This window comes from Raphanus sativus, chromosome 8 (genome assembly GCF_000801105.2).
Source record: "Raphanus sativus cultivar WK10039 chromosome 8, ASM80110v3, whole genome shotgun sequence".
Taxonomy (NCBI): domain Eukaryota; kingdom Viridiplantae; phylum Streptophyta; class Magnoliopsida; order Brassicales; family Brassicaceae; genus Raphanus; species Raphanus sativus.
In genome coordinates this window covers 8,332,688-8,353,449 of record NC_079518.1, presented here as the reverse complement: position 1 = coordinate 8,353,449, position 20,762 = coordinate 8,332,688, and the positions used below count along the sequence as shown (strand labels likewise).

General features: G+C 39.3%; 4 protein-coding genes across 9 annotated transcripts; 3 read left to right on the top strand and 1 right to left on the bottom strand.

Moving 5' to 3' along the window:
• The first annotated feature begins 1,199 nt into the window (after positions 1-1,199).
• LOC108820569 (disease resistance protein TAO1-like) lies at positions 1,200-6,442 on the top strand. The gene is given in 9 exon segments (XM_056992702.1): positions 1,200-1,914; positions 2,148-3,273; positions 3,375-3,504; positions 3,589-3,650; positions 3,756-5,355; positions 5,358-5,417; positions 5,539-5,598; positions 5,670-5,742; positions 6,029-6,442. Coding segments are annotated over 6 exon segments (3,573 nt in total). The 5' UTR covers positions 1,200-1,312; the 3' UTR covers positions 5,411-5,417; positions 5,539-5,598; positions 5,670-5,742; positions 6,029-6,442.
• On the top strand, positions 5,542-13,303 carry LOC130494540 (disease resistance protein TAO1-like). Of its 6 annotated transcripts, XM_056992700.1 has the most exons (7): positions 5,542-5,598; positions 5,683-5,742; positions 7,366-8,007; positions 8,268-9,381; positions 9,484-9,759; positions 9,849-11,748; positions 11,860-12,101. In XM_056992700.1, the coding sequence occupies exons 3-6, from the start codon at positions 7,397-7,399 to the stop codon at positions 11,718-11,720; spliced, it is 3,873 nt and encodes a 1,290-aa protein (XP_056848680.1). In that variant the 5' UTR covers positions 5,542-5,598; positions 5,683-5,742; positions 7,366-7,396; the 3' UTR covers positions 11,721-11,748; positions 11,860-12,101. The 6 variants fall into 6 exon arrangements, 4 of the variants coding, with proteins under 4 accessions (XP_056848680.1, XP_056848678.1, XP_056848679.1 ...); XR_008937925.1 differs by lacking the exons at positions 5,542-5,598; positions 5,683-5,742 and adding an exon at positions 12,394-13,303 and having other exon boundaries at positions 6,577-8,007; positions 11,860-11,929; XR_008937926.1 differs by lacking the exons at positions 5,542-5,598; positions 5,683-5,742 and adding an exon at positions 12,274-12,346 and having other exon boundaries at positions 6,577-8,007; positions 11,860-11,929.
• Positions 13,224-15,768, top strand: LOC108820568 (disease resistance protein TAO1-like). Its single transcript, XM_018593530.2, has 4 exons — positions 13,224-13,925; positions 14,028-14,303; positions 14,398-15,433; positions 15,560-15,768. The coding sequence occupies exons 1-3, from the start codon at positions 13,224-13,226 to the stop codon at positions 15,421-15,423; spliced, it is 2,004 nt and encodes a 667-aa protein (XP_018449032.2). The 3' UTR covers positions 15,424-15,433; positions 15,560-15,768.
• A 913-nt stretch (positions 15,769-16,681) lies between these two features.
• LOC108820571 (heat shock 70 kDa protein 6, chloroplastic) lies at positions 16,682-19,905 on the bottom strand. The gene is made up of 8 exons (XM_018593537.2): positions 19,240-19,905; positions 18,914-19,166; positions 18,735-18,814; positions 18,484-18,626; positions 18,300-18,398; positions 18,007-18,196; positions 17,412-17,810; positions 16,682-17,301 (listed from the first exon to the last, which is right to left on the bottom strand). Exons 1-8 carry the CDS (start codon positions 19,819-19,821, stop codon positions 16,897-16,899), a joined length of 2,151 nt encoding a protein of 716 aa, XP_018449039.2. The 5' UTR covers positions 19,822-19,905; the 3' UTR covers positions 16,682-16,896.
• Positions 19,906-20,762: the final 857 nt, after the last annotated feature.

Below are 20,762 nucleotides of genomic sequence, written 5' to 3'. Positions count from 1 at the left end.
CTTTGTGTCAATTGCGTCTCTCTTCTCCTTGTCAGACTGTGCAACTCTTTCTGCTTCTTGCACCGTATGGTTTACCTGTAAAGTTCATTCACACCTAACCTTTTTTACAATGACACAAACATAATGACAAATCACCACTTTGTTTACAGTGAGTCTACCAATCATCATGGAGATGCATCTCTCACACCTCACGGATGGATTTAAGAAAACAAATTGATGGAGGAACGGAAGCTAGATAAAAGGATAAAGTTGGGAATACTCTTATTCGTGTTATAAAAGCTGTTTAACTAATACAAATTCAATGTCTATTCATTATCAAAGTTCTATCTCCAAAAGCTCTTGAAACCTCAAATATTTAAAGCCCTAGAAGAGGTCACGACGTATTAGAGGGAGTGTTTTGAAGCTGTCCATGTCTATCTAATATTGACTAAAGAAAAGGAAACCGAAACTCATTCTTATCTAAGACAAGGAAACTAAATTATTAAACCAATAAATATCTTCGTTACTTTCTTGTCAAACAAGTAAACCCAATAGACGAGTTTGACAATAAAAGCCCATAGCCTGCGCTCCATCACAAATGATATAACTGAAGCAGTGTTGTTTGGTTTGACAATTTTACATACATCATCCTTGAGCAATGTACTGGTTCCAGTACTGTACTGGTAATGTCCCGGTGAATTTGTCACTTGCACTGACTGAGAGGATTCCATTGGCATAAATGCATATTTCACGTCTATTTGTGGAACTCCATGTGGTGACAAGAGTGAGCTCTAAGTCTTTACTTGTGGTTATGGATACATCAGACAGACCGAATTATATAACAAACATGTCTAAAATGGATTCGTTGGTCCAACCATTTAAGGCCAAAATATTTACACTCTGAAATCTGAATCGTTATATACCTAATTGTAACAGGGGGAACAATGATGAATGGGTGATCCAGTAATCACCATGCATATTTAATATTATATCTCTTGAAGGAAAAAAAAAAAGAAGAAAAGGTTTCGACATTTTTATAAGAATGGTGTTGCGCCTGCATGAATGGTGACCCACTGATTTTGCTGCCCCGCAAATATCGCATGGAAAATTGGCACCCTCTGTTTCCACGAAGCTAACTTCCATATATCTAAAGTCAACGGGGTCAACAGTTATGTGCTTGTATATACAAGTCAAAGAGACTCTGTCTCGTGTTTCACAAAAAAAAAAAAAAAAAAAAAAAAAAAAAAAAAGACTCTGTCTCGCTCTTTGCTAATTCTTCCTCCTTATCTAAAAACCTCTACGATCTTTATCCTCCACTCTTCATCATACGAGTATGGATTCTTATTTTTCCCTTACCAATGTTGCTGTTGCTGCAATAAGCTTCTACGCCTTTTTGGGTACAATGTTTTTCAACAGAAAATCCAGATCCAATCAAGTAAACAAAAAAATGGATTCTTCTTCTTCTTTAACTCTTTTGTCTTCTTTGCCTCACAATTGGATACATCACGTCTTCCCAAGCTTCCACGGGGAAGATGTCCGCACAAACTTTCTCAGCCACATTGTCAAGGAGTTAAAAAACAAAGGAATCGACCTATTCATTGACAATGATATAGAGAGAAGTAGGTCAATCGGTCCCGAGCTCATAGAAGCTATTAGAGGATCTAGGGTTGCAATTGTCTTGCTCTCTAAGAACTACGCTTCGTCAACATGGTGCTTGGACGAGCTGGTGGAGATCATCAAGTGCAGAGAAGAGTTGGGGCAAACAGTGATGCCCCTTTTCTATCAAGTGGATCCAACTGATGTAAAGAAGCAGACTGGTGATTTTGGGAAATTCTTCAGAAAAACTTGTAAAGGAAAAAAAAAGGAGGAGATCGAAAGATGGAAACGTGCTTTGACGGAAGTGGCTCAAATCGCAGGTTTTCATTCATCAAACTGGTTCGTCCTCTTCACTCCCACTTGCTCTTAATCTTTCTAACGCATAAACGACCTCTATATATTTGTAGCTTTTAAACAACAGCCATCCTGAAAATTCTTTTTTTTTTCTTTGAAAAATATGTATGTGTTGCTTTCTTTCCTTGATCTACAGTTAGTATTCATACAAGTATGAGAATATCTGACTATATAGTAGTATCTGAAACTTTTTCACTGTTGATCATCTCGTTGTTCAGGGAGAATGAAGCAGACATGATTGAAGATATTGCCACTGACGTTTCGAACAAGTTGAACCTTTCCGCACCATCCAATGATTTTGACGGCTTAGTTGGGATGGAATCCCATATGGAAAATATGGGAGCACTGTTACAGCTAGATTCAAACGAGGTGAGGAAAATAGGGATATTGGGTCAGCCTGGAATTGGTAAGACTACCATTGCTAGATATATATTCAACCAATACTCCCAAGATTTCCAGCTGAGTGTCTTTATGGATAATATCAAAAGAAAGTATGCAACAACGGCTTGTTCTGACGACTACAGTGTGAAATTGGATTTACAAAGACATTTTATGTCTCAACTAACCAATGTTACAGATATCAAGAATTTTTCACATTTGGGAATTGCCAAAGACAGGTTGAAAGACAAGAAAGTTCTTGTCATCCTTGATGATGTGGATCGGTCAGTACAAGTGGAAGCAGTGGCGGAAGAAAATAGTTGGTTTGGTCCTGGGAGTAGGATTATCGTCACTACACAAGATGAAAAGGTTTTAAACGCAAGTGGGATCAACCACATCCACAGGGTGAATTTACCATCATTTTATAAAGCTCTACAAATGTTTTGTATGTACGCTTTTGGTCAGAAAGACCCCAAGGATGGTTTCAAGGAGCTTGCTTGGGAAGTTATTAGGCTTGTAGATAGTCTTCCCTTGGGGTTAAGGGTTATGGGATCATATTTTCGGGGAATGTCCGAGCAAGATTGGAGGGAGGCACTACCAAACTTAAGGGCTCACCTTGACCGAGATGGAGAAATTGCAAGCATTTTAACGTTTTGTTATGATGCCTTATGTGATGAAGATAAACGTTTATTTCTTCATATTGCCTGCTTTTTCAGTGGTGAAAAAGTTTATATAGTGGAAGGCTGTCTAGCAAAATGTTTTTCGGATGTGAGACATGGGCTTCGCGTCTTATCTGAAAAATCTCTCATATCTACAGATATGGATTGGGGAACAATAAAGATGGCTGAGTTGCTAGTCCAACTGGGAAGAAAAGTTGTGCGAGAACAATCGGTTAATGAGCCTAGAAAACGCCAATTTTTGACTGATGTAATTGATATTTGTGAAGTGTTGAGTGATGATAAAGCCGTAAGTTGTGACTTTGATATCTTCATTGAATGCACATTACAAATTAGAGATTTATTTAATAACTAACCATTTTTTTATGTTTCATTTGGGTCGTTTTACAGGACAGTAGCAGCGTCATAGGACTTAATGATGAGACTTACGAGGATATAAAATGTACAAGTGAAAGAGCCTTTGAAAGATTGTATAATCTTCAATTCTTAAGAATCGACAGCCTTGGCGTTAATCCGCGAAGTATGAACTACATATCCCAAAAACTTAGAGTACTAATTTGGCAAAATTTCGATATGTCATGTTTTCCTTCAAGTTTTAATCCAGAGTTCCTAATCAAGCTAGAGATGAAGAATAGCAAGCTTAAGAAATTATGGGAAGAAATGAAAGTAAGTAATATTTAGTTATTTAGGCTATCTAACCAATTTTTTCTTATGTGTTTAATAATAATTGTATAATAGTGTTAATCTTTGAGTATATATTTGTCATTACAGCCGCTCAGCAATCTCAAGTGGATGGATTTGAGTTATTCAAAAAAATTGAAAGAGCTTCCTGATCTCTCAACTGCCACTAATCTATATCACTTGGATCTCAGATACTGTTCAAGTTTGGTGAAACTTCCTTTCTCTATTGGGAATGCAATTAATCTCAAAATAGTGAATCTCTATGATTGCTCGAGTCTTGTGGAGATTCCTTCATCTATTACAACAATCACTACTCTCACATCGCTTACTCTCCATGGATGCTCAAGTCTGGTGGAGCTTCTCTTAAACTTTGAAACTGCAGTCACTGATCTCAAAGACATTGATCTCAGTCATTGCTCAAGCCTGGTAAAACTCTCTTTCTCTACTAGGAATTTTATTAATCTTCGTAAATTGAATCTCAATTATTGCTCAAGCTTGATGGAGCTCCCTTATTCTATTGGGAATGCAACTAGTCTTGAAGAACTGAATCTCAGTAAATGCTCAAATCTGGTGAAGCTCCCTTCTTCTATCGGAAATGCAGTTAGTCTCAAGAATTTGAATCTCCATCACTGCTCAAGTTTGGTGGAACTACCTTCCTCTATTGGGAATGCAACTAATCTCCAAAAATTGGATCTCAGTCGTTGTTCAAATCTGGTGAAACTGCCTTCCACTATTGGGAATGCAACTAGTCTTGAAAAACTGAATCTCAGTCATTGTTCAAGCTTGGTGAAGCTCCCTTCTTCTATTGGGAATGCAGTTAATCTCAGGATTTTGAATCTCAGTCATTGCTCAAGCCTGGTAAAACTCCCTTTCTCTATTGGGAATGCAACTAATCTATATGAATTGGATCTCAGTTATTGCTCAAGTATGGTGGAGCTACCTTCCTCTATTGGAAAACTGGTCAACATCGACTTGGAATGTATCGGAGAACTCGATCTCTCAGATTGCTCTTGGTGGGAAATTTATCGTGAGAGTTCCACAGACATTCAAGAATTTGATCCATGGATCGAGAGCATATCTGGTTTAGGTCAACTTGTACTAAACGGAATGAAGAAGCTTGTATCACTCCCGCCACTTCCCGATTCGCTATGGCTACTAGATGCAAAAAATTGTGAGTCACTGGAGAGACTAGATTGCTCCTTTCGAAATCAACGTTTCCGTAATCTGCACTTCACTAACTGCTTCAAACTAAATCAAGAAGCGAGAGATCTCATCAGCCTGACACGGACGAATGATTATGCAGTCTTTCCCGCTGAAGAAGTGCCTCAGTGCTTCACTTACCGATCATCTGGGAGTTCCGTAACTGTGAAGTTGTTGAATCAAAAGCCTCTTGGCAAATCAACTAAATTTAAGGCTTGCATCATATGTGGTGATGTGGAAAAAAATGACACTGTAGATTGGGGATCTGTCTGTTGTAGCATCACGTCCGGAGGGAATGCTCTCACTGCTGGTTATAAAAGATTACAAGGAGTTTATCCGGGGCATCTGTATACATTTGAGGTTGAGGTTGAAACAGAGGAGGTCACTTCCGCCGAGCTTGTTTTTGATTTCGAGCTCCAGTACAATATACTTTCAGAAAGGTCAGAAGCATGGGAGATAAAAGAATGCGGGATGGTTCAACTCTTGGAGGTCTCTTCATGCTGATGAACATTATTGACAGCTTCAAAGATGGCCTTAAAAGTTAAAACCTAAGTAAGACAAAACATTCGGAAAATGACAATGCAAATTTCCCAGACAACTTCTCTTTTTTGTTATTCTGTCTCATCGTATTTGAGTGCCTAACACAAAGTATCTACTTGTGCTTTTAATCGAGGAGGAGAGGAGCTGCTGTTGGTGAAACAAACGGTCGTGACAGCTTAGCCTCTATCGCAAGGTATCACCCATCTCGTTGGGTCCTATTTAAAAAACAAAATAATGATGAATGTTTAATATTTGGTCGCAAAGCGTTTTTCTGTAGAAGTTCTCTCCTTAACTTCGAACTCAACCTTTGGAATACGCCCTACTCTCCCAAAGTCAGGTAAATTTATGTTCCAAAGCAAACTGTTTTTTTTTCCCTTAGCGAATGATTTTAATATTTTTTTTCTTTTTTGAATTTATTGGTTGTATACTTGCAAATTCTGGCGGGTGCACATAAAACAAATAAATTATAAAATACACTAAATTGTCAAAATATTGTAGATAGAAGTGTGCACATTGTTTATAAAATAGCATCGCCCCTGGATCCAAGTTCGTTTTTTTTTAATTTGCGGTATCACATCATCTCAATAGACAATAATCAAGGCTCGATTCTCAATTGCTGTCAGTGAAGTCAGCATCGATCACATATTCACATTATCACCACCTTTGCTTGACGATGAATCTGCTGATGAATCACCTTCACCACCAGGTGGAGAACCTGGACCTGCAGCTCCAGGCTGGTTGTACATAGACTGACCCATCTGCATCGCTTCTTGGTTAAGAGTAGCTATGGCGTCCTTAATTTCTTGTGTTGATCCACCTTCGGCCAATCTTGTCTTGTAGCTTGGCCTCCACCTTGTCTTTCACTTCACCAGGAATCACCACAGAGTCCGCCTGGTTCTTTGTGTCAATTGCATCTCTCTTCTCTTTGTCATCTTTCCCAAACCTTTCTGCTTCTTGCACCATTTGCTCTACCTGTAACGTTCACTACATTTGTTAGCACAAATATCAATATTAGCCAGAAGCAAAGCTTTTTTTTTTTTTACAAAGGCACTATCCCATGATCATGTACAAAGCTATTCCCACATCAATATTGCAACAACGACAGCATATCAACCAATGCTTACAGCTATCGTCGCATAACCAGTAGACAATGGCTAAACCTCGAGAATGGAACTATAATGGTAACTGAAGCAGTGTTGTTTGGTTTGACAACTGTACGTACCTCGTCCTTACCGACAATGTGGTTTGGTTTGTAAACTTAGTCATAACACCACCAAGAGTTTAGACTGTTAGAATAATTATAGACAGATTTATATATACCTAATTGTAATAACAGGGGGAACATAACCACTACATGGTGGCTTAGTGGTAAGTACCAAATAGGTAGCGCCCTGGATTCGATATTGCGGTGGCCACCGGGACTAGCGTTAAATCGCAAGAATACGTGGGTTGCCGTCGGTCTCGTGGGATGAGTCTGGGCGAAGCCTGAAACCCCCACGGTTATAAAAAAAAAATAAAAATAAAAATAAAAAAAGAATAACAGGGGGAACAATACGATAAAGTGGTGTCCAATAATTACCATGCATTATGCATATTTGAAAATCTATCTCATGGAAAGAAGAAAAGAAAAAGAAAAAAGCAAAAGGTTTGTTTTATTAGAATGGTGGTGCGCCTGCATGATAGGAGGCCCACTGTTTTTGCTATCCCGCGAATTTCGCGTGGAAAAGTGATACCTCTGTTTCTACGAAGCTATCGTTCTTGCTTGTTTCACTCAATAGGGTCAACAGTTATGTGTTAGTATATTCAAAGAGCCTATGTTTGTTTATCCTCACTAGAAATCAGCTCTGAGATCTTCAGACTCTTTTCATCGTACTAATATGGATTCTTATTTTTCTCTTACCAATGTTGCTGCTGCTGCAATATGCTTCTTGGCGTTGTTGTGTACAATACTTTTCAATAGGAAATCCAGATCTCATCAAGAAAACGAAAGAATGGCTTCTTCCACAAATGATTTCATCAGAAAATCCAGATCTCGTCAAAAAATCGGATCAATCGCTTCTTCTACAATTTTTTTCATTAGGGAATCCAGTTGTCATCAAGAAAACGAAACAATGGCTTCTTCATCTTCAACTCTTTCGGACCCCCAGTCTTCTTTGTCACACAGTTGGAAACACCATGTCTTCCCAAGCTTCCACGGGGCTGATGTCCGCGAAAACTTTCTCAGCCACATTGTCAAGGAGTTCAAGAGCAAAGCAATCGACCTATTCATTGATAATGATATAGAGAGAAGTAAGTCTATCGGTCCTGAGCTCATAGAAGCTATTAGAGGGTCTAGGATTGCGATTGTATTTGTCTCGAAGAACGGTTCTTCGACATGGTGCTTGAACGAGCTTGTTGAGATCATGCACTTCAGAGAAGAGTTTGGTCAAACTGTGATGTCCATTTTCTATCAAGTGGATCCGACTGATGTAAAGAAGCAGACTGGCTATTTTGGGAAGGTCTTCGAAAAAACTTGTGAAGGAAAAACAGAGGAGGATATCCGAAGATGGAAACATGCCTTGGCGGAGGTGGCTCAAATCGCAGGTTTCCATTCAACAAACTGGTTCGTCCTCTTCACTCCCACTTTCTCTTAATCTTTCTAACTCATCAACGACCTCTATATATTTATTTCTAGATTTTAAACAACGACCATCCTGAAAGTTGTTTTAAAAAAAAAATGTGTATGTGTTGAAGATTAGATCGAACTAGTGTAGCTTTTTTTCTTTGAGATACAGTTAGTATTCATACAAGTATGAGAATATCAGTAGTATGTGAAAAATTTCATGACTATATAGCTGAACTGTTGATCATCTCCTTGTTCAGGAAGAATGAAGCAGAGATGATTGAAGATATTGTCACTGATGTTTCAAACAAGTTGAACCTTTCCGCACCATCCAATGATTTTGGCGGCTTAGTTGGGATGGAATCTCATATGGCAGATTTGACACCATTAATGTTACAGCTAGATTCGCATGAGGTGCTAAAAATAGGGATTTGGGGTCCGCCTGGGATCGGTAAGACTACCATTGCTAGATATCTATTCAACCGATACTCTCGATATGTCGATCTGAGTGTCTTTATGGATAATATCAAAACAAAGTATGCGAAAAAAACGGCTTGCTCTGATGACTACAGTGTGAAGTTGGATTTACAGAAGCAGTTCATGTCTCAACTAACCAATGAGAAGGATATCAAGAATTTTTCACATTTGGGAATTGCCAAAGATAGGTTGAAAGACAAGAGCCTTCTTGTCATTCTTGATGATGTGGATCGGCCAGTACAAGTGGAAGCAGTGGCCAAAGAAAATAGTTGGTTTGGTCAAGGGAGTATGATTATCGTCATAACACAAGATCTAAAGGTTTTAAAATCATGTGGGATCGACCATATCCACAAGGTGAATTTACCATCAAATGAAGAAGCTCTGCAAATATTCTGCATGCACGCTTTTGGTCAGAGGGACCCTAAGGATGGTTTCATAGAGCTCGCTTGTGAAGTTGTGAGTCTTGTAGAAAATCTTCCATTGGGGCTAAGGGTTATGGGATCCTATTTTCGGGGAATGTCTGAGCAAGACTGGACAGAGGCATTACCAAGGTTAAGGACTCACATTGATCGAGATGGAGAAATCTCAAGCATTTTAATTAGTTATGATTCCTTATGTGATGAAGATAAACTCTTAGTTCTGCATATAGCCTGCTTTTTCAATGGTGAATCAGTTGAAGCCTGTCTAGCAAAACGTTTTGTGGATGTGACACATGGGCTTCGAGTCTTAGCTGAAAAATCTCTCATATCTATGGAATGGGGAAAAATAAAAATGGCTGAGTTGCTAGTCCAGTTGGTAAGAAAAACTGTGCGAGGACAATCGGTTAGTGAGCCTGGAAAACGCCAGTTTTTAAATGATGCAATTGATATTGAAGAAGTGCTTAGTGATTATAAAGCTGTAAGTTGTCACTTTGGTATCTTTATAGAACGAGTTCTACAAATTAGAGTTTTATTTAATAACTGACCATCTTTTTTTATGTTTCATTTGGTTGTTTTACAGGATAGTAGCAGCGTCATAGGAATAAATGATGAGACTTATGGAGACATAACATGTACAAGTAAAAGAGCCTTCGAAAGATTGTATAATCTTCAATTCTTAAGAATCAACAGCCTTGGCGTTAATCCTCAAAGTATGAACCACATATCCCAAAAACTTAGAGTTCTAATTTGGCACGAGTTCCAGATGCCATGTTTTCCTTCAAGTTTTAATCCCAAGTTCCTAGTCAAACTAGAGATGCCTAATAGCACGCTTGAAAAATTGTGGAAAAAAACTCAAGTAAGTAATATTTTATTTTGAATATAACTACAAAAGTAAGGCTATCTAACCAATTTTTCTTGTGTTTAATAATAATTGTATCATTACAGCTGCTCAGCAATCTTAAGCGGATGGATTTGAGTTATTCGAGAAGATTGAAAGAGCTTCCTGATCTCTCAACTGCCACTAATCTATATGACCTGGATCTCTCATATTGTTCAAATCTGGTGAAACTTCCTTCTTCTATTGGGAATGCAATTAATCTCAACAACCTGGATCTTCGGTTTTGCTCAAGTTTGGTGGAGATCCCTTCCTCTATTGGAAATGCAGTCAATTTGGAAATATTTATTCTCTATGAATGCTCAAGTCTTGTGAAGATTCCTTCATCTATTATAACAATCGCTAGTCTCACACCTCTTACTCTCCATGGATGCTCAAGTTTGGTGGAGCTTCCACTGAACATCGAAACAGTCACTGAACCCAATCACATTAATCTCAGTCGTTGTTCAAGTTTGGTGAAACTTCCTTCCTCTATTGGGAATGCAACTAAGCTTGAAGAACTGAATCTCAGTTATTGCTCAAGTTTGGTGGAGTTACCTTTCTCTATTGGGAATGCAATTAATCTCAGGAAATTGGATTTCACATTTTGCTTAAGCTTGGTGGAGCTCCCTTCCTCTATTGGGAATGCAACTAAGCTTGAAGAAATGGATTTCAGTCATTGTTCAAATTTGCTGGAGTTACCTTTCTCTATTGGGAATGCAATTAACCTTCGGATATTAAATCTCAGTCGTTGTTCAAGTTTGGTGAAACTCCTTTCCTCTATTGGGAACTTAACTAATCTTGAAGAACTGGATCTCAGTTACTGTTCAAGTTTGGTGGAGCTACCTTCCTCTATTGAAAATGCAATCGATCTCCAGATATTAAACCTCAGTCATTGCTCAAGTTTGGTGGATGTACCTTTCTGTATTGGGAGTATAATTAATCTTGAAACATTAAATTTCGAAAATTGCTCAAGTCTGGTGAAGCTCCCTTCCTTGATTCGAAATGCAGTTAGTCTTCAGGAATGGGAACTTAGAGATTATTCAAGGTTGATAGAGCTCCCTTCTTCAATTCAGACGGTAAATAATCTTCGAGAATTGACTCTCAGTGATTGTTCAAGTATGGTGGAGCTTCCTTCCATTATGAGAAACGTTGGTAGATTTTTGAAATGTTTAAAGTTAGAGGTTCTTCTGGATGACATTAACTTGGAATCTCTTGAAGTACTCAGTTTCTCAGAATGCTATTTGTTGGAAAGTTATCCTGAGAGTCCCACAGACATTCAAGAGCTTGATCCATGGATGGGGAGGATATCTCGTCTAACACGCCTTGTACTGAGCGGAATGAAGAATCTGGTATCACTCCCGCCGCTTCCTGATTCGCTATTTGTACTAGAAGCAGAAAATTGTGAGTCCCTGGAGAGACTAGGTTCCTCCTTTCGCAATCCATATATGATGCTCAACTTTCGTAACTGCTTCAAACTAAATCAAGAAGCCAGAGATATCATCAGCCGGACATGGACCAGTGCTTATGCAGTCTTTCCCGGTAGAAAAGTGCCGCAGTGCTTCACTTACAGATCATCTGGGAGTTCCGTAACTGTGAAGTTGAATCAACTGGCTCTTGGCATATCAACCAAATTTAAGGCTTGCATATTATGTGCTGATTCGGACGGAGTTAACTTTCCACATTTGTCACAAGCTTCTGTCTGTTGTAGCATCACGTCCGGAGAAAATGCTCTTACTGGTTGTTATAAAAATGTAGGACGAGTTTCGTCGGGGCATCTATACACATTCAGAGTTGAGCTTGAAACAGATGAGGTGACTTCCCCCGAGCTTGTTTTTGAGTTCAAGATCCAGTTCGGCAATATAAACTCCGAAACATGGGAGATAAAAGAATGCGGGATACTTCAACTCCTGGAGGTCCCTCATCCTGATAACCATTATTGAGAGCTTCGAAGATTGCCTTAAAACCTAAGTAAGACAGAAGCATTCGGAGATTGACAATGCAAAATTTTCCCAGACATTTTTTTATTATGTCTCATTTTTGTGTCCCTAACGAAAGTAGCTTCTTGTGCTTTTAATCCAGGAGGAGCTGCTGTTGGTGAAGCAAATGGTCGTCACACATTTGGTCATGACATGTTAGCCTCCATCACAAGGTATTGCCCATCTCTTTGGGTCCTATTTAAAAAACAAAATGATGAATGTTTAATGTGTGGTCGCAAAGCGTTTTTCTGTGGCTTTTTTAACTTTTTTCTTTATTATTATTTCGAACACGTTCACTCTGTAGCTTGGAACTCAAATCTTTGGAATATATATGCATCTTGTGTACGTCCTAATCTCCAAATCAGGCTAATTTATTTTCCAAAGCAAACTGTTCCTTTTTCCTCAGTGAATGATTTAAATTAATTTTCTTTTTTGAATTTTTTTTTGAATTTATCAGTGCATACGTGCACATAAAACAAATAATTATAAAATACACTAAATTTTCAAAATATTGTAGATGCAAGTGCCACACATTGTTTACAAAATAGCTTCCCCCTGCATCCAAGTTTTTCTTTTCTAATTTGAGGTGAGTCGGTATCGATCACATCATCTCAATCTTCAAAGTTCGATTTCTCAGTTGCTATCAGTGAGGTCAGCATCGATCACATCATCACCACATTTGCTTAACGATGAATCTGCTGATGAATCACCTTCACCTCCAGGGGAAGGACCTGCAGCTCCAGCACCAGGCTGGTTGTACATAGATTGACCAATCTGCATCACTTCTTGGTTTAGAGCAGCCATGGTGTCCTTGATTTCTTGGGTTGATCCGCTTCCAATCTTGTCTTTAAGCTTTTGTAACTTGGCCTCCACCTTCTCTTTCACTTCACCTGGAATTTTCTTTCCAAGTTGTTTAAGTTGCTTCTCTGTCTGGTAAACAACTGAATCCGCCTGGTTCTTTGTGTCAATTGCATTCCTCTTCTCTTTGTCATCTTTCGCAAACCTTTCTGCTTCTTGTACCATTTGCTCTACCTGTATAACGTTCATTCACAAAAAACATTTGTTAGCACAACTATCAATCAATATTACCGAGAAAGTGGTTTGGTTTGTAAACTGAACAAGAGCAACAGCCTGGAATCAAAAGGGGTGTCACGTCAAGAAGAATGTTTTTTTGAGAAAAAAATGGAGAAGGACGACAAATTATGAAATGTTGCTGACATCTCCAGCAAGAGCAACAGCCTGGAATCAAAAGAGAAAGCCGCTTGATGAGAACTCACTGCAGCCATTTGTTGTTTGCGTTGAGTATATAAAATGGAGAAGGACGACAAATTATGAAATTCACAAAATAAAAAACATTTCGAAGTCATGGTCTTATTATTACGCTATGAATATTTATATACCTGATTGTAACAGGGGGAATAACAATGATAAAAATAAATCAATATACTAGAATTTTGGCACACCTGCATGTTAGGTAGATCCACTACTGACTTTGTTGCCCCCACAAAATATCGCGTGGATCAACAGTTCCGTGTTGGTATATACAAAGAGACTCTCTGTTTGTTGATCTTTCTACTCCTAGAAAGCTCTGAGATCTTGTTCCTCTCTTCACAAAAGAAAATAGTTGATTATAGTGACGCGCTAGAAATGTTCTGCATGTACGCTTTTGGTCAGAAAGACCCTAAGGATGGTTTCAGTGATCTTCCTCATAAAGTTGTGAGCCTTGTAGGTGAGCTTCCATTGGGGCTAAAGGTTATGGGATCCTATTTTCGGGGAATGTCCGAGCAAGATTGCAGAGAGGCACTACAAAGGTTAGAGGCACACCTTGATCGAGATGGAGAAATTGCGAGCATTTTAAAGTTTAGTTATGATTCCTTATGTGATGAAGACAAACGTTTATTTCTTCATATAGCCATCTTTTTTAACGGTGAAAATTTTGATATAGTGGAAGGCTGTCTAGCAAACTGTTTTTCGGATGTGAGACATGGGCTTCACGTCTTAACTGAAAAATCTCTCATATCTAAGTTTTTGGGAGAAATTGAGGTGGCTAAGTTGCTAGTCGAGCTGGGAAGAAAAATTGTGCGAGAACAATCGGTTAATGAACCTGGAAAACGCCAATTTCTGACTGATGCAAGTGATATTGCTGAAGTGTTGAGTGATGATAGAGCCGTAAGTTGTGATTTTGGTATCTTCATTGAATTCGCTTTACAAATTAGATATTTATTTAATAACTAACCATCTTTATTTATGTTTCATTGGGTCGTTTCACAGGACAGTAGCAGCGTCATAGGATTTACTGTTGGGACTTTTCAGGAAATAACATGGACAAGCGAAAGAGCCTTTGAAAGATTGTCTAATCTTCAATTCTTAAGAATCCTTGGCAAAGGCGTTAATCCGCGAAGTATGAACCACATATCCCAAAAACTTAGAGTTCTGATTTGGCACAAGTTCCAGATGCCATGTTTTCCTTCAAGTTTTAATCCAAAGTTCCTAGTCAAACTAAAGATGCCGTATAGCAAGCTTGAAAAATTATGGGAAGAAACAAAAGTAAGTAATATTTTATTTTTAAATAGATAACCGCTTAAGTTAGGCTATCTAGCTAGTTTTTATATGTTTAATCTTGGAATATTTGTCATTACAGCCTCTCAATAATCTCAAGTGGATGGATTTGAGTTATTCAGATTGTTTAGAAGAGCTTCCAGATCTCTCAACTGCCACTAATCTATATGACCTGGATCTCTCACATTGTTCAAGTCTCGTGAAACTCCCATACTCTATTGGAAATGCAATTAATCTAGAAAAGTTGAATCTCAGTGGTTGCTCAAGTTTGTCGGAGCTACCTTCCACTATTGGGAATATAATTAATCTTCAAGAAATGAATCTCAGTTATTGCTCAAGCTTGTTGGAGCTCCCTTCCTCTATTGGGAATGCAACTAATCTCCAAAAACTGAATCTCAGTCACTGTTCAAATATGGTGGAGCTTCCTTCCTCTGCAGATATTGAAGAGTTTGATCCATGTATGGGGAGATTATCTCGTCTACGTCAACTTGTACTAAACGGAATGGAGAAGCTGGTATCACTCCCGCAGCTTCCCGATTCGCTATGTAAACTAGATGCAGAAAATTGTGAGTCCTTGGAGAGACTGGATTGCTCCTTTCGAAATCCGGATATTCGTCTCAACTTCCGTAACTGCTTCAAACTAAATCAAGAAGCGAGAGATCTCATCATCCGAACTCCGACAAATGAATATGAAGAAGTGCCTCAGTGCTTCACTTACCGATCATCTGGGAGTTCCTTAACTGTGAATTTGAATCAAATGCCTCTCGGCAAATCGACCAAATTTAAGGCTTGCATCATATTACCTGGTGATGTGGACGAAAATGACATGAGATGTTGGCGAAGATCATATCTCGTTTGTAGAATCACGTCCGGAGGGAATGATCTCAATACGTGTTTTAGAAAAGCAGAACGGGTTTTTCCGGGGCATCTGTACACATTCGAGGTTGAGGCTGAAACAGAGGAGATGACTTCCACGGAGCTGGTTTTTGAGTTCGAGATCCGGTTCGAGTATTCACTTGTAGAAAGGTCCGAAGAATGGGAGATAAAAGAATGCGGGATGCTTCAAATCTATGAGGTCCCCTCTCTTCATGCTGATAAACATTATTGAGAGCTTCAAGGTAAGACAGAAGCATCCGGAAAATGACAATACAAAATTCCCAAGACAACTTCTCTTTTTTTTTGTTATTCTGTCTCATCGTATCTGAGTCCCTAACAAAAAGTATCTTCTTGTGCTTTTAATCCAGGAGGAGCTGCTATTGGTGAAGCAAACGGTCATCTCACATCTGGTCGTGACAACTTAGCCTCTGTCGCAAGGTATCGCCTAACCTATTAGAAGAAGAAGAAAAAAATGATGTATGCATCATTCTGTAACTTTTTTTTTTTTGAAACACAGCTTAATTTCATTAAACCTTAAACTTCTTGATTACAATGGTTAGAGGGAATTATCCATCCTTTTTAATTGAAAGCATAAACTACAACAATATAAAATAAACAAGATAATTCTTTAATCGAAGATGATAGCGGATTCGAGACAGGGCTTGAATGCGTCAAAATAGCCTTCACGACAAAGTCAGATAGCATAGAAATAGTCACATATAGTGACGTTGAAAACCAGCCCTCGTGGATGAGGAAGCTGAAATCAAAAGTCAATCTTTGGAATATATATATGCATCTTGTATACGGCCTAAATCTCCCAAATCAGGCTAATTTAGGGCCTGACTGGTGTAATCGCAGCGGTTGCGGTTGCGGTTGTGGGAGTTTGCGGGTGCGGATGGTTGCGGTTTTAAGCGTTTTCTAGAGATTTGTACGACTGGTACAGCTGTTAGAAATTGTTGCGTTTGCGGGACTCTTATGACTGGTAAACTACCAAACGCAACATTTGTTAAATAATAATTTAACAATATTTACATTTTATGTAATTATAAAAAATATTAAAATCATAGTAATATGATAAATATAAAATTTATATTTATAAAATCATATTATTCAATTTTAAAAATTTATAGAAAATATTTTAGTTTTGAATTTTTATAATATAAATTGAAATATATATGAATACATTTTAAAATTTCTATTATTTCAATTGAAATTTTTTATTGGATATTTTTAGTATTATTTTATTTATTCTGTTTTTAAAGAAAAAAATTTACCCTCCCGCAACCGCCCGCAACCGCAAACGCTAGCTGGAACCAGCTTTTGATTTTAAGAGGTTCGGAGCGGTTTAAAGCGATTTGTAGCGTTTTCTGTGATTGTTTCGAAACGCCAACAACCGCTATGAACCGCAAAAGCTGCGTTTGCGGGTGGTAGCGGAAAAACCAGTCAGCTCCTTATTGTCCAAAGCAAACTGTTCTTTTTACCTCGGTGAATGATTTTAATATTTTTTCTATTTTCTTTGAATTTATAAGTGCATACTTGCACATAAAACAAATAATTATACAATACACTAAACTTTCAAAATATTGTAGATGCAATTGCTAACACATTGTTTATAAAATAGCTTCGCCCTGCATCCAAGTTTTTTTTCTAATTGGAGGTGAGTCAGTATCGATCCACATCATCTCAATTATCAAAGTTCGATTCCTCAGTTGCTATCAGTGAAGTCAGCATCGATCACATCATCACCACCTTTGCTTGACGATGAATCTGCTGATGAAGCACCTTCTCCTCCAGGGGAAGGACCTGCAGCTCCTGCTCCAGCACCAGGCTGGTTGTACATAGATTGACCAATCTGCATCACTTCTTGGTTAAGAGCAGCCATGGTGTCCTTGATTTCTTGGGTTGATCCGCTTCCAATCTTCTCTTTAAGCTCTTGTAGTTTGGCCTCCACCTTCTCTTTCACTTCACCTGGAATCTTCTCTCCAAGTTCTTTAAGTTGCTTCTCTGTCTGGTAAACAACTGAATCCGCCTGGTTCTTTGTGTCAATTGCATCCCTCTTCTCTTTGTCATCTTTCGCAAACCTTTCTGCTTCTTGCACCATTTGCTCTACCTGTATAACGTTCATTCACACAAACATTTGTTAGCACAAATATCAATATAAGCCAGAAAGGAAAAATTATTTTACAAAGGCTCTATAAATATCAAACTGAAGCGGTGTACCTCATCCTTGGGCAATGTACTGGCACCAGTAATAGTAATGTCTTGTTTCTTTCCGGTGCCTTTGTCACTAGCACTGACTGAGAGGATTCCGTTTGCATCAATGTCAAATTTGACTTCGATTTGTGGAACTCCACGTGGTGCCGGTGGAATACCATCGAGACGGAAGCTGCCAAGAGATTTGTTGTCCCGGACAAACTCTCTCTCACCCTGCAGCACATTGATCTCCACGCTTGTCTGTCCATCAGCAGCAGTCGAAAAGACTTCTGATTTGGAAGTAGGCAAAGTGGAGTTCCTCGGAATAATTTTGGTCATAACACCACCAAGAGTTTCCAGACCAATCGAAAGCGGTGTCACGTCGAGAAGGACAATGTCACTAACATCTCCAGCAAGAACACCAGCCTGGAATCAAAAGAGAAAGGCGCTAGATGAGAACTCACTGCAGCGAAACATAATTTATTTTGCCAGAAAAATGATCAAACTCTGTTTACTGTAATTTTTTTTTTTTAATTTGTTCTGATGTTTGCACATAAATCATGTTTGAAATAGTCTAGACCTAAAAGAGTGTGTAAGGTACAACAATTTCACGAGAACAAACCTGGACAGCAGCACCTAGAGCTACAACCTCATCAGGGTTTACTGTGACATTAGGTTCTTTCCCAGTTAGCTTCCTCACGACCTCCTGAACAGCAGGAATACGTGTTGATCCACCAACAAGGATCACTTCGTCAATATCTTTGAAGCTTAGCTTTGCATCCCTCAGGGAATTCTCAACAGGAGTTTTACACCTAAAAGATAGAGATATATAGATAAGAATTCTCAACGGGAGACTCATAACAACTTGCCATTAGAACTGTAAAAAAGAGGGGGAAAACGATTGATAGTGGTTACCTGTCAAGTAAATCTGAACACAATTCTTCAAATTTGGCACGAGTGAGGGTGGTTTCTATGTGTTTAGGCCCATCAGCTGTGGCTGTGATAAATGGCAGACTGGGCATAGAATTCATACCAATCAGAATCCACATACTGCGCAAGTACCTAAGTCAAAGATTTGGGTGATAAAAAGTAACTGTACCTCATATTTGTCTGAGTCAACGAGGAAAGCTCGATCTTAGCTTTTTCTGCTGCTTCTGTCAGCCTCTGAAGTGCTTGCTTGTCTTTTAGAAGATCAATGCCTTCATCTTTCTTGAAATTCGAAGCAAGCCAATCAACAACTCTCTGCATTTCCAAAACTTAAATCTATCAACTAAAGCACAGAAGAAATAGTAGACAGTTTTATCCCGCTTTGAATCACAACTTCCAGATTAATGTGTGCATTCAACTCACCTTGTCAAAGTCATCTCCACCCAAATGTGTGTCCCCAGAAGTGGAAAGCACTTCAAACACACCATCACCAACCTCGAGCACTACATAATAAGAAACATAACAGAATTACACAGAATTACACATGAGCCAGTAGAAACCAAAAAAGTAATACTATAGAGAATCTAAGCAAAAGGAAGTACCTGAGACATCAAAGGTACCACCACCAAGATCAAAAACCAGAATCGTCTCATTACTTTTCCTCTCAAACCCATAAGCCAACGAAGCAGCCGTGGGCTCATTAATAATACGAAGAACCTCCAACCCAGCAATACGACCAGCATCTTTAGTAGCCGTCCTCTGCGAGTCATTAAAGTAAGCAGGCACAGTAACAACAGCCTTGGTAACCTTCTCGTTCAAGAACCTCGACGCATCATCCACAAGCTTCCTCAAAACCTAAAACACCCAAAACCAATAAGAAAAAAAGAGAGACCCCCTCCCTCCACAACAACAAAGCAAATAATACTACCTGAGCTGAAATCTCCTCAGCAGCAAACTGTTTACCAATAGCAGGACACTCGAGCTTAACATTCCCGTTCTCATCCTTGACAACTCTATACGAAACCTGCTTCGCCTCCTCGTCGACCTCGTTCATCCTCCTTCCGATAAACCTCTTCACCGAGAAGAACGTGTTCTCCGGGTTAACGACGGCTTGACGCTTCGCGATCTGCCCGACGAGGCGGTCGCCGCTCTTGGTGTAGGCCACCACGGAGGGAGTCGTCCTCTGGCCTTCGGCGTTGGTCACGATCGTCGGCTTGCCTCCTTCCATGGCGGCTACGGCGGAGTTCGTGGTGCCTAGATCGATTCCGACGACTTTCTCGTTGACCACGCGAACGGGACCTACTGAGTATCTAGAGGCGCCGCCGGCGGGGGAGTTTCTGGTGTTTATTCTGAGGAAGGCGGAGGTAGGGGTGGAGAAGGGGCCGGTTCTCGTGCCGAAGAAGGCGCTTCTGGGGATCGAAGTGGTTTTGGCGTGGAGGTTCCTCTTGGAGGATGTGGTGGCGAATCCGATTCCGCCGAGGACGTGTATCTGGGCGGTGGATGAAACCATTTTTGAGGTTAATTGGGAGTAGTGGCAATGAAAGGAAGTAAGAGAGGAAAGGAGAAATGAGGAAGGTGAAAACCCTAAGGAAGGAAGGAGGAGATATAGGAGACGAAGAAGAAGAAGATAAGAGGAAGGCGGAGGAGTAGACGAGTGAGCTAAAAAACTGTGGGACCCAGCTGAAGTTTCTAGAAGGAGACTGATGGATGGGCCGCTGGATTCGTTAAGCCCACCCACTTCTCTTTTCTTTATCGCATCATGTGAATCACATTCCATAGTCAGTCAACAGAGGTTAGGGTTGAAAAAAGTAGTACTGTATGAGCATAAGATGGAGTTGAATACTAAAGAAGAAGGAGATAGGGAGGAAAAGAGGAGCTGAGTATTATAATTATAGAAGAAGGTGATGATGATTGGGAAGGAATTGAGAAAGAGTGAAGTGGAGAACGCCTTTGCGTCTGCTTCAAATCTTTTGGAAGATTCTGGTAAAGCAGATAAAATTGGTTCTGGTAAAGCTTTGATGCATTTTGTATCGTGGAAGTTTAATCCGTCTACTAGTCTATGAAAGTGTTTGTTTCGCAGGGAGAACTATGGTTGTGAAGTTGTGTGTTCCACCGCAGATGTTGGTCAGGTACTACACTGCATAAGTGCTAATTTGCTAAATCATGACTATTATAGTTGAGAGATGAAGTTTTGCGTAGCATTCGAATTCGACTTATGTTTTCTCAACCCACTAAATGCTTTGATATGAAGGGCATAGAAGAGTTGGACCGTTTGGAACAAAAGGCTAAGGCTAGTGTAGTGGTGCTTCTCAGTTGGTTACTTGGTTGTTAAGGATATCACAGAGGATTTTGCCAAAGATTACATATTCCCTTGTCTTAGAGCTGGTGCTATCTATGAACGAAAAATACTTGCTTGGTACAGTACCAGTACCGGTCCTGAAAATAGCAAAT

Excerpts from the sequence above, each read along its gene's own strand:
- LOC130494540 (XM_056992697.1), top strand. The coding sequence starts at position 7,283 with ATGGATTCTTATTTTTCTCTTACCAATGTTGCTGCTGCTGCAATATGC. Across the intron at positions 9,382-9,483 it reads TGCTTAGTGATTATAAAGCT|GATAGTAGCAGCGTCATAGG; the intron begins GTAAGTTGTCAC and ends GTTGTTTTACAG. Across the intron at positions 9,760-9,848 it reads AATTGTGGAAAAAAACTCAA|CTGCTCAGCAATCTTAAGCG; the intron begins GTAAGTAATATT and ends GTATCATTACAG.
- LOC108820568 (XM_018593530.2), top strand. The coding sequence starts at position 13,224 with ATGTTAGGTAGATCCACTACTGACTTTGTTGCCCCCACAAAATATCGC. Across the intron at positions 13,926-14,027 it reads TGTTGAGTGATGATAGAGCC|GACAGTAGCAGCGTCATAGG; the intron begins GTAAGTTGTGAT and ends GTCGTTTCACAG. Across the intron at positions 14,304-14,397 it reads AATTATGGGAAGAAACAAAA|CCTCTCAATAATCTCAAGTG; the intron begins GTAAGTAATATT and ends TTGTCATTACAG.
- LOC108820571 (XM_018593537.2), bottom strand. The coding sequence starts at position 19,821 with ATGGTTTCATCCACCGCCCAGATACACGTCCTCGGCGGAATCGGATTC. Across the intron at positions 18,815-18,913 it reads TGGTACCTTTGATGTCTCAG|TGCTCGAGGTTGGTGATGGT; the intron begins GTACTTCCTTTT and ends CTTATTATGTAG. Across the intron at positions 17,302-17,411 it reads GTACATTGCCCAAGGATGAG|GTAGAGCAAATGGTGCAAGA; the intron begins GTACACCGCTTC and ends AACGTTATACAG.